The sequence below is a fragment of the Euleptes europaea genome, chromosome 11, assembly GCF_029931775.1.
Source record: "Euleptes europaea isolate rEulEur1 chromosome 11, rEulEur1.hap1, whole genome shotgun sequence".
Taxonomy (NCBI): domain Eukaryota; kingdom Metazoa; phylum Chordata; class Lepidosauria; order Squamata; family Sphaerodactylidae; genus Euleptes; species Euleptes europaea.
In genome coordinates this window covers 73,084,249-73,096,389 of record NC_079322.1, presented here as the reverse complement: position 1 = coordinate 73,096,389, position 12,141 = coordinate 73,084,249, and the positions used below count along the sequence as shown (strand labels likewise).

The following is a 12,141-nucleotide window of genomic DNA, read 5'->3' as shown; positions in this document are numbered from 1 at the left end:
TAAGTGGTAGAGAAAGTCGGCATATAAAAACCAACTCCTCTTCTTGTTCTTGTTCTTCATGTCCTTCTTGTTCTTCTTCTACTACTACTACTACTACTACTATAAAGCCCAACTTCCAAATAAGGTTTTTAACCTCCTGGTGATGGCTGGAGTTCTCCCACTATTATAACTGATATCCAGCTGATAAGAGATCAGTTCTCCTGGAGAAAATGGCAGCTTTGGCAATTGGACTCTATGGCATTGAAGGCCCGCCCCTCTTCAAACCCTGCCCTCCTCAGGCCCCGCCCCCCAAATCTCCTGGTATTTCCCAACCCAGAGCTGGCAAGCCTACGTCCAAAGCAGCCATTTTCTCCAGGATATCCGATCTCTGTCGTCTGGAAATTGGTTGTGTTTCTGGGGGGAACTCCAGGCCCCACCTGGAGATTTGGCAACCCTCCCCTGTAATGAAACTTGCGCTAGCATGACTTGAAACAGACTCCCCAGATGTGTATGCTCAAAGAAGGCCATGCCATCCTTTTTGTACATGTGCCATGCGCAGCAGCTACATTAGGGTTGCCATCCTCCAGGTACTAGCTGGACATCGTCTGCTATTACAACTGACCTCCAGCCAATAGTGATCAGTTCACCTGGAGAAAATGGTTGCTTTGGCGATTGGACTCTATGGCATTGAAGTCCCTCCCCTCCTCAGGCTCCGCCCCAAAAACCTCCATCTGTGGCAAAGAGGGACCTGACAACCCTAAGCTACATGCATGTTTTGATTTGTTCACCCCCCACCCACCCCTTCAATCTAAATTCCACATGAAGGAGCCCACAATCCAGGGCACGTAATATATATTTTGCAAACTAGCATTTTTATTTTATTTTTGCTTAATGTGCCTAGTTAGTTCTATCTTCAAGGGGGGTTGCGGTGTTTGACCTGCTTGAGCCCAGACCCCGACGTACGGGTGGCATTTACTAGATGTCCTAGCTAAACGAATCTGGCGTTATGCAAGATAGACATGCATTCCTGGCCGGGCTCTGGGGAATTGCCCGGAGGCTGATTCAAGTGTGGGAAAGGCGAAGCCCGCCACCTTTTGCAATGTGTGGTTTTGCTTGCCCCCTGCTGGAGATCTGGCCAGAGTGATCGAATAAGGCCCTCCTTTTGAGTGCTGGATGTCAAAATGTTCTGTTTGGAAACTGATTTGGGCCCTGGGGGTTATGCAGGGGTAGGGTGGCCAACTCTGGGTTGGGAAATTCTTGGAAAGTTGGAGGTGGAGCCAAGGGAGGAGGGGTTTGGGGAGGGGAGGGACTTCAATGCCATAGAGGCCAATTGCCAAAGTGGCCATTTTCTCCAGGTGAGCTGATCTCTATCGGCTGGAAATCAGTTATAATAGCGGGCGATTTCCAGCTAGTACCTAGAGGTTGGCAACCCTAATGTAGCTGCTGTGCATGGCACATGTACAAAAAGGATGGCATGGCCTTCTTTGAGCATACACATCTGGGGAGTTGGCAACCCTTCCTCAGCGGGGCATGATGTCATACAGTCCACCCTCCAAAACAGCTGTTTTCTCCAGGGGAATCGATCTCTGTCATCTAGAAATCAGCTATCATTCCAGAAGATCTCCAGGCCCCACCTGGAGGTTGGCACCCCTGGTTCTTCTAGCCAGCACTGATCAAATCCAAGCCTGCTAGAAGCTTTTCAGAACGTCTCCGCCGCCGGCCTGCTCCTGCGCAGTCCCATGCGGGACTGCACAGAAGACAAGCAGATGAACAGATCTTTCTCTCAAACTCAAGGTCTGTGTAAACTCCCAGATCTTCCTTTTAGACTTTTTTAATAATTAGGATTACATGTATACCACACGTTCCACTTCCTTCTGGCAGTGTATGTGTTGGGTTCCTGCAGCGTAAAAGATATCTAAAAATTCTGAGGGAAAATATTGCTTTTCAAATGCTTATGGAGAATTACATTTTTTAGTGTGTGCGTCACTTGACAGTGACTCTTTCATGCGCCGTGTTGCCACCTCTGTGTTTTTAGGATTTGGCAGCTAGATTTTATGCAGGTTTTTTAGCTGACAGTTGCTCTCCGTGTGCAAAGCGCAACATGCAACTAATAATGGCCTGTCTTACAAGACGGTTGCGAGGACTGCCGACATCATATTTGTGCAAGTGCGGGGAATGAGTTATACCAATGCAAAAAACGAACGATGACATAAACAAATGCAAGTCCATTCTTCACGGGATACGTCAGCCCGGAAGAGGGTAATCGCCGCCTTCCATGTGATCACATGGTCCCCTCACCCGATAATGTGCTTTTTCGTGGGCAGTTAAGATCCGCACAATCAGGCTATGCTTAAATCTGGGGTAAGTACCAGAGAAGGCATTAGCATGGCCCCCAAACTGCCTGCCTATGTCTCTTCCAGGAGGCAGACTTCTCTCTAGAGAAGGATGATATTTTGAGTCCAGGCAATGCATTCAGCCCCATTTTTCCCCTACAGAAGTCGGTGCAAAGGAGCTGACAAATTTGCTTGGTTTTTCTGATAGGATTTGACAGAGACACGCTTTATCTTTCCGGACAATATCGCTAGTGGCAATCCCACCCACCCCGTCTCATTGCTAGATTCGGAGGCATTTCTAGGACACTGGTTACCTGAGGTGCTCGATTCTAGATCTCGCGGTGCCTTCGTTGTATGCCATCGCCCCAGGGTGTGTTTGTGGGGGTTTCTCAGGCAAAGCAACATGACAACCCCTTAGAGGGGGTTTTATACCATAAGAGTGGTCGGAGGAGAACCGCAAGAAAAAGAGGAGAGACTCGAGGGTCCTGCTCACTCAGGCCCGGCTCAAGATTTTTAGGACCGAGCCAAAAAGGGTCCACGTTTTTATCCCCAGTGAAAAACGTTTCCTGTTTTGGTAATGTCAGCAGTGTGGCGGCCTTCTTTGTCAACCCATTTCTCTCCAACTGAATTAGGGATGGTATCGGGGGCGGACATCATTCAGCAGCTCTTGGGCCCGCCAGCTAGGGTTGCCAGCTCCAGGTTGAGAAATACGTGGAGATTTTAGGGGCCGAGCCTGAGGAGGGCGGGGGTTTGGGGAGGGAAGGGACTTCAGTGCCATAGAGTCCAATTGCCAAAGCGGCCATTTTCTCCAGGTGAACTGATCTCCTGAGAAGGAACCTGTTGGAAGACTGTTAAGAAATAAAATTGTTGGTATCCTGGGAAGGAACCTTATGAAGGATTCTTGGATATGGATTCTTTAATATGAAATAAGCGATGGGATATATAAGGTTGGTGAAGTGGAACTGATGAAGAACTGAAACGGCCGTCTTCCTCTTCACTTTTCACCCCCTGCTTTTGGGACTGAGTAATACTTACCTGGGATCCACACCTGAAAGAAGAAAGAAACCTTGAACTGGTACCCGTTGGACTTTTTGTCTGTCTTTAGGATAGTGAGTTTTGGAAACCTTGGAATATTGTGACCTTGTGTCTTTATGCTTAAGAAATAGGACTTTTTATGTGTTTGTCAATGTTATTGTATAATACAGTCTATTGTTTAGCTATACTTTGTATGGTTGATCTGTGTTAGATTTGGAGTAACTACATTTATACACAGAGGTGTCTATTTTGGCTTAGTACCTGGAGGTTGGCAACCCTAGACAGGATGCTGGACTAGACGGACCACTGGTCTGATCCAGCAGGGCTCTTCTCGTGGTATGGATCACGTTGCCAGCAAGGAGGCGTGAACTAGCCTGGCAGATGGATGTGTGAACTGGCTTCAGTGCAAAACGGGGTCCTGGAGGGGATCTGAGGAGATACAGCAACATTCCCATCCAATGGATCTGAATTCATTCCAGCACAATCTGTCCAGCAAGAGACAGCAGCAAATGGAGGCAGAAGAGGCCACCCCCCAAGGAAAGGCGTAAAACGATTGCCTGAAAACAGAAGCCAAAATCTGAACCAGAATTTCCAGCCTGGCTGAAGGCAGAATGGCATGTGTTTGTTTTTTTTGTAATGCCATTATTGCTTTTCATTATTTCTCTTTTTTTTTCTCCCCCAAAGAACTCCAATGGTAAAGAGGACAGCGGCAGAAGGGGGCAGCCTGTTTAATTCTTTCCCCGTTCCTTAACTTGCTTAAAAAAAAAACCTCGAGGTTCCTATTGCCCTCTATGAGGAAAGGTTAGGAATACCCAAGTGGCTATATCCTGTGACACATGGTTGCTTTAGCCTCCTTTATTACCTGTTTCAGCCAGGATTCAGCCAGGATTGAACGCACGTTCGGGGAAACGCATGCGTTCGATCCTGGCTGAATCCTGGCTGAAACACGGAATAAAAGAGGCTAAAGCTACCATGCATTTTCGCCCAAAGAAAAACATTGAGCTACAGATCAGAGATATGTATAATTGCACCATGACTAATGCGACCTTTTGTATTTGCTCCGCCCTTGCATTGAAGCATTCACTGAAGGAAGCATGCAGAATCCCAGCCACAGCTTTGCGAGTGTGTGTGTGGGGGTTGAATTTGTTTGACTTTCTCCTCTTACATCATGACCGTGAATAGTCATTTTAAAGGTCGGGTTTAAAAAATCAGCATGGAGCGAGGAGCAGAATCGACCCCGTAGAAATGGCCCTTGAGAGCAGAAAATTTCAGCCAGGTCTATGCAGAGATGGCAAAATAGGAAACGATTAATACAACATATAATATACGCTCGTGACACAGTGTGGAGAGCTTTCCTTTTTAAACTTTTGTATACAGTCCCTGAAATGAGCTCAGGTTACCCCTTTTTGTTCTCATAACAACCTTGTAAGGTGGGCCAGGCTGAGTCACTTATTGTTATTGTATCTGTTATTGTACCAGGGTGACCATTATTTTAATTGGTTAGATTGTTTTGTGAAATAATATTTTTTTCTCCTAAAAATACAATTAAAAAGTGGGTTAAATCTCTCATATTTTTCTTTGGGATCTGAATTGTTTTGTCTGCTCTTCACTTCGTTGCAAACTCTTTTTTCCCTAGCAAAATTGCTTTTTAAAAAAAAAAAACAGTCACAGGTGTAGCTTCCCTGGGTTTGGAGACTCAGCACAAGGGGTAAACTTCTGCCTGTTGTAAAAAGCACAGGTGTTCCTCCAAAGGCAGCCACCCTCTTTCCCTTAAAGCATTCTAGGTATCTTCGTAGGCAAAGCCTTAACCCTTTCTCACATCATCGAGATAAGTGTTTCTTTGCTTTAGTAACCATAGGAACAAGTTATATTTGCTGGCATCGTTACCCTGGTAATACGCCAGGGCAACTCCCAGCTGAACTGGAGCCACGCCCAGCCTTCTGGTGCAGGAATTGTTTTAAGAGTTTTATTCCTCTGTCAAGAAATCCATTGATCAATTGCAGATGTCTGACTTTCGCCTCCCGCCCCCCCTTTCTCTCAAGGGCTACTTCCGCACCAAGGTTTTTCTCCGCCTTGGCTTCCAAGTTCCAAACCAGAGCACTTGCTTTTTTAAAGCCGCCGCACAATGTTGTGATGTCGTTTTTCTTTCTCTAGGTTCTGGAACATGTCCAGAGGAGGGCAACAAAGATGGTGAGGGGTCTGGAGACCAAGTCTTATGAGGAAAGGTTGAAGGAGTGGGTATGTTTAGCCTGAAGAGGAGAAGATGGAGAGGGGATATGAGAACCATCTTCAAGTACTTGAAGGGCTGTCATATAGAAGAGGGTGCCGAGTTGTTTTCTGTTGCCCCAGAAGGTCGGACCAGAACCAATGGGTTGAAATTAAATCAGAAGAGTTTCCGTCTAGACATTAGGAAAAAATTTTTAACAGAGCTGTTCCTCAGTGGAACAGGCTTCCTCGGGAGGTGGTGGGCTCTCCTTCCCTGGAGGTTTTTAAGCAGAGGCTAGGTGGCCATCTGTCAGCAATGCTGATTCTATGAACTTAGGCTGTTCATGAGAGGGAGGGCATCTTGGACATCTTCTAGGCACTGGGTGTGTGTGGGGGAGGTAGTTGTGAATTTCCTGCATTGTGCAGAGGGTTGGACTAGATTTAAAAAGTGCTTAAAAAAGTCATGTCAGACTAATCTGATCTCCTTTTTTGAGAAAATTACTACCTTGCTGGATCAGGGGAATGCTGTAGACATAGTTTATCTAGATTTCAGTAAGGCTTTTGATAAGGTTCCACATAGTATTCTAGTTGACAAACTGGGAAAATGGGGTTTAGATCCTATTATTGTTAGGTGGATCTGCAACTGATTGACAGATCGCACCCAAAGAGTGCTAGTTAATGGTTCTTCATCCACTTGGAGATAAGTGACTAGTGGAGTTCCTCAGGGATCCGTGCTGGGCCCTGTGTTGTTCAACATCTTTATAAATTATTTGGATGAAGTTGTGAATTTCCTGCATTGTGCAGGGGGTTGGACTTGATGACCCTGGTAGTCTCTTCCAACTCTATGATTCTCCCCATCCTCGATATGCTCTTTTCCAAATCTATTTTATGCTGATCTTCTGGAAAAAGATGTAGTCCAAGCACATTAGCACATTGTGCGGAAGTGAGAGCCAGCATGGCATACTGGTGAAAGCGTGGGACTCCAATCTGGGAGACCGAGGTTCAAATCTCCACTCTGCCATGGAAGCTTGCTGGGTGACCTTGGGCCAGTCACGCACTCTCGGCCTAACCTAGGGTTGCCAGGTCAGGGTTGGGAAATACCTGGAGATTTTTGGGATGGAGCCTAAGGAGGGCGGGGCTTGGGGAGGGGAGGGACTTCAATGCCATAGAGACCAATTGCCAAAGTGGCCATTTTCTCCAGGGAAATGGACCTCTATCAGCTGGAGATCAGTTGTAATAGCAGGAGATCTCCAGCTGGTACCTGGAGGTTGGCAACCCTAGTCTATCCTACCTCACAAGGTGGTTGTTGTGAGGATAAAGTGGAGAAGGGGAGAATACGGTAAGCCACTTTGGGTACCCATTGGGGAGAAAAGTGGGGTATAAATGAAGCAAACAAAGAAATGGTGTACAAAGGTCCGAGTCATTTTCCCAACAATGTTTTCATGCCACACCACTGCAGGACTTTTGTCATGTTTCTGTTTCCATTTCAAATTTTAGCTCTTCTGGTTTTCATTTGAAAGTCTCCAGCCCTTTCTGTTGTGGATATATAAGGGGAAAGGGACAGGCAGGAATGGGGAGGGGAAGCTGCAAGGATAATACGGGGAGGGGCTGTAGTTCAGTGGTAGAGCATCTGCTTGGCATGCAGAAGGTCCCAGGTTCAATCCCTGGCGTCTCCAGTGAAAGGGACTAGGCAGGTAGGTGATGTGAAAGACCTCTGCCTGAGACCCTGGAGAGCTGCTGCCGGTCTGAGTAGACAATGCTGACTTTGATGGACCAAGGGGATTCAGTAGAAGGCAGGTTCATGTGTTCAATATTATTACTCAAATTGGTACATGTGGCAGGATCGTAATGTGCCAAGTGTCCTCTACATGTGTAGGGTCACACCATGTCACCAGGACAATTATTTTGGGACTGAACAGTCTAGTGTATACCTGGGTCCCAGTCTGATGTATATTTGTGTAAAGTGCTGTCAAGTCACAGATTTCTGGCGACCCAGTAGGGGTTTCCAAGGCAAGAGACGTTCAGAGGGGGTTTGCCATTGCCTGCCTCTGTGTGGGCTGAGAGAGTTCAGAGAGAACTGCGACTAGCCCAAGGTCACCCAGCAGGTTTCATGTGGAGGAGTGGGGAATCAAACCCGGTTCTCCAGATTGGAGTCCCGCCGCTCTTAATCACTACACCACGGTCTCTCCCGGTCTGCTACTGCGCTCCAATTAGGAAGGAAAAACAAGACAGAATCTCAAAGGAAATAACCTTGATTCCCCTAACAAGATACGAGGCTCAAAAAGATGAAATGCCAGGGAGAGCAAAAACATAAATAATGTTGCCAGACAGTAATGTAATTCTAGAGATGCTGCCCTTGGTTGGTGCTTAAATGGGGATGAAGGGGAAATAAGTTAGAACGGAAAAAGGTATGTTGTCATATCTTGCAGAGAAGAGCCAGTGGAGCTGAGGTCCAGGTTGGAGGAGGAAAAGCTGACCCGGGCCCGTGAATTCCCAGGAGAATCCAAAACTGAAGCCAACTCTGAGGCTGGAGATCCGAGTGGGGGGATTGTGATTCAGCTAGGAGGATGGCAAAAGGTTCAGGAAATAATCCAACTGCAAATAGGGGAAGGAGACTCAGGCACAGAACCAACTTCAAAATTGGAGGGCTTCAAGACGGTCTGTTTATGGGTTTGGAAGAGGGTTCCCAACCTCCAGGTGGTGGCTGGAGATCTCCCAGAATTACAAACCATCTCCAGAGGACAGAGATCAGTTCACCTGGGAAAAATGGCTGCTTCGGAGGGTGGACTCTATGGCATTGGGCCCCATTGAAGTCTCTCCCCTCCCCCTAACACAGCCCTCCACAGGCACTGCCCCTGAGATCTCCAGGTATTTCCTAACCTGGGGTTGGTAATGCTGTGAAGGACAGAGGGTGCACATCTCGGTGGACACGGAAATGGCAGAAAAAACAGAGTTGTACTTACCTGTGACTGTTGGTCATCAAGGTGTTCTGAGTATGCTCTGCCGAGGCAGATGACTTAGCTGTAGGGTTGCCAACCTCTAGGTAGTAGCTGGAGATCTCCTCCTCTTCTTCTTCTGCCGCAGGTTATTGTCTAGCAAACTGGAAGTAAGGCTGTTGATTCGGTTCATCCTGAACCAAAAAACAGCCGAATTTCCCCCGATTCAGCAGTTTTCAATTCAGATGGAACTGAATTTTTAAAAAAGGCGGGAAAATGATGAGCCGAATTTGGCGAGTTCGGGGCGATCGCCGAATAAATTCGGCAAATTCAGGGGCTCCGAATCAGCAGCATAACCATCAGTTAGTAAGCATTCTTAGTAAGTTAGTAAGAATCCTCCCGCGGCCAATCGGTGGCCAAGCTGGGTCTTCTTCTGGCCAATCAGTAGCTGTTGAGTGTGTGAGCCCAGCTGCTGCGCGGCCCGGGGAGAGAAAGAGAAAGTGTCTGTTTGTGTGTAAGAGAGATCCCCGTGGGGGGGTGCGTGTGCACATTCGCGACTTTCCATGGCTCTGAGGGGGGCATTTTTGAAGGTAGAGATCCCAAAAATTCAGTGTACCTTCAGGGGACCCTTCTTGCAAGAACCCCCAAGTGTTGTGAAGATTGGGTCAGGGGGTCACGAGAGATGGGGCCCAGAAGGGGTCCCCCCCCAAAATTGCCCATTGGAATAAAGCAAATAAGAACACATTCGCTCCTTTCTACGGCTCCGGGGGAGCATTTTTGGAGGTAGATATCCCAAAATTTCAGTGTACCTTCAGGGGACCCTTCTTGCAAGAACCTCCAAGTTTGGTGACGATTGGGGCAGGGGTCCCGAGTTATGCGGTTCCCCCCCATCCACCCACTGCAATCCTGTGCATCTAGAGAGCGGCAAATCCAAGGCAAAACCGCCTGTGCATAAATGGAATCGTATTGGATTACTCCTGAGTCCTCCTGACTCCCAGTCCCTGTTCCTGATGGAACAGAAGAGTCAGAAGACATCCACAGTAAGACCCATTTTGGGGCTTTTCTCTATAATTTTTTTCCTGTGTGTGTGGGGAAAAGCAGAGTCTGTGTGTGTATGGGGGGGAGCCAAAGGGAGCTTTCACCCGTTCTGCCGAGGGGTGTGTGCCTAAAGATTTACTTCTCCTCTGTGCTCCTGCTGGAAGACATTCACACAGTTTGATTTTGGGTTTTTTTCTCTATACCTTTTCTCCTGTGTATGTGTGTGTGTGGGGGGGAAGCAGAGTCTGTGTGTGTGGGAGGGAGCAGTTTCTGTGGGTGGGTGGGGAAGCCAAAGGGGGCTTTTGCCCGTTCTGCCGAGGGGTGTGTGCCCGCTCGCCTCTGTGGGAGTATGTGTTCTGCTTTTAAAGTTGTAAAGTGTAAAGTTGAGTCTGTGCAGCGGCTAGCGAGTCTCTCTCCGCTCGGCACCCAGGCCGCGCCTCCTCCTCCTTAGTTTTTTCCCCGTTTGGGGCCGAGCAGTACTGGCTTGAGAGGGGTTTTTTTCCGCCCGTTCTGCCTGGGTGTGTGTGTGTGCCCGCTCGCGTCTCTCTCTCCCTGGTTTGAGTGGGGGGCTTCAGTTGTGTGTCCTCAGGTTTTCCCTCATTCATAAGATCGGTTAGGTCTATTTTGATGCTTGCTCAAAACTGGTTTTCAAATTGTGACTTAAACAATGCATTTGCCCGGTCCTGAGACTCCTGACTCCCGAGTCCGATGCAAAAGGAGAAATTCCACTCCACCTGCTCCTTATGCATAGCTAGCGCGCCTCTGTCCCTTTCCATGGTTTGCAAACTCCCAAGGTCGCATCACGTGTTGCTTTGCATGGTTTTGCAAACTCAGAGTCCAAGCTATTTCTATTCATTCCAATGGGCTGATCATGGGGGGACCCCTTCCGGGCCCCATATCTCGGGGGTCCCTGACCCAATCTTCACAAAACTTGGGGGTTCTTGCAAGAAGGGTTCCCTCAAGCTACGCTGACATTTTGGGACCTCTACCTCCAAAAATGCCCCCCCAGAGCCGGAGAAAGGCACGAATGTGTTTTTAATAGCTTTATTTGGCCGAATTTTTTCCAGAACTCCGAACTTAGTGCTGAATTGCACGGATCCGAATCGGAGGAGTTTGGACTTCGGCATTTCTTGAATCAAAACGGGCCAAATTTTGCCGAATCCGAATTTTACCGAATTTTTTTTTCAACAGCCCTAACTGGAAGGCTGCACACAAAAAGGCCTCAAGGTGCTTTGGCATATTCATGCAGGTGGGCTTCTCCCATATGAGGGCTGTGTTGCCTGGTAGGGCTGTTGTTAGTTGATTTGACATAGATGCTTAGTGTACCTTTAAGAATAGGTGCTTGTTAGTTGTAGCAGCAGTATGCCATGTAGGGTTGCCAGGTCCTTCTCACCACTGGCAGGAGGTTTTCAGGGGGAACCTGAGGAGGACAGGATTTGGGGAGGGGAGGGACTTCAATGCCATAGAGTCCAATTGCCAAAGCGGCCATTTTCTCCAGGGGAACTGATCTCTATCGGCTGCAGATCAGTTGTAATAGCAGGAGATCTCCAGCTCGTATCTGGAGGTTGGCAACCCTAATGCCATGTGATACTGTTTCCCCCCTCGCCCTTGGCCGGGATAGCCTTATTCACACCACTACTTGCATGCCAATATTGTAGTATATAGTGCTTGTGTGGAGCAAAGCAAAGAAACGAATGGAAAATCGCCACATCAGCCATGATGACCACAGCCCTGAGAGGCATGCAGACTTGCTGGGGATCACACACAAGGAAAGGAAAAGTTTTAAATAGTGGAGAAAAATGTGCAGAAAACTCCGTGTGGAAGCTCCATCGGCAAGGGGCATCTCTCTGCATCACCAGCACCATGGCAGCAGCACAGGCAATCCTCATGGTGTGGAAGCAGCCCGAGGAGGGCACAGAAATAAGGAAGACTTTGGCTGGCCTGGCGGGCAGCAGGTTAAACACCCAGGAGGAATAAAACCCAGAAATGAGAATTCAGTGGCCTCTAGTGGCCAAAGCAGGGAAATACACAGTAGTCTGTGATCAAAATCGAGTGCTAAAGTCACTTTCATTCTCTAGGCAACCGTAGCTCTACAGGAGGATAATTCTCAGCACTGCAACCCGACTACAACTCCCAGGATTCTTTTGGGCAAGCCACAAGGGCTCAAAGGAAGAGGAGATGTATCCTGATGCATAGGGTACCCAACTGCCTGGTTTGGGCAGGCAATCTACTGCCCATTGCTTCCCTTGCCCGCCGACTGTCAGCTGTTCGACGGGTGGAAGCAGGCGGGGGAAGGGAGGGGGAGACATCCACCTCAACTACGTGATGACATCACATCCCGTTTCACAAATGCACAGGCTTTGTTTAGTTAAAATTATTTTTATTTCCAAATGCCAATGACAGGTTTTTAGACTGTGTGGGATAAGATACAATTACAAATTCTAAGGTCTGAGAGCTGTCTGGGCCTTTTCCAAAATTTCTTCTCGAATTTTCGGATAACCTGGGCATAACTTCAGCACCTAGTACAAAGAAGAAATTAAGGATTAGCTATAAAGCAACCACAGTCTACAGCAATCATTTTCAAACAGTGCTATAGGGGTGGTGGAAAGTGTCGT

General features: G+C 47.8%; 1 protein-coding gene across 1 annotated transcript in view; it reads right to left on the bottom strand.

Annotated features, from left to right (window-relative positions):
* Nucleotides 1–11,960: 11,960 nt before the first annotated feature.
* Nucleotides 11,961–12,141, bottom strand: part of TTC21A (tetratricopeptide repeat domain 21A) — a 47,013-nt gene continuing 46,832 nt past the window's right edge. The window contains exon 29 of the mRNA XM_056857581.1: nucleotides 11,961–12,045. Coding sequence (XP_056713559.1) covers nucleotides 11,968–12,045 — 78 coding nt within the window. The 3' untranslated portion in view covers nucleotides 11,961–11,967. The remainder of the gene's footprint in view (nucleotides 12,046–12,141) is intronic.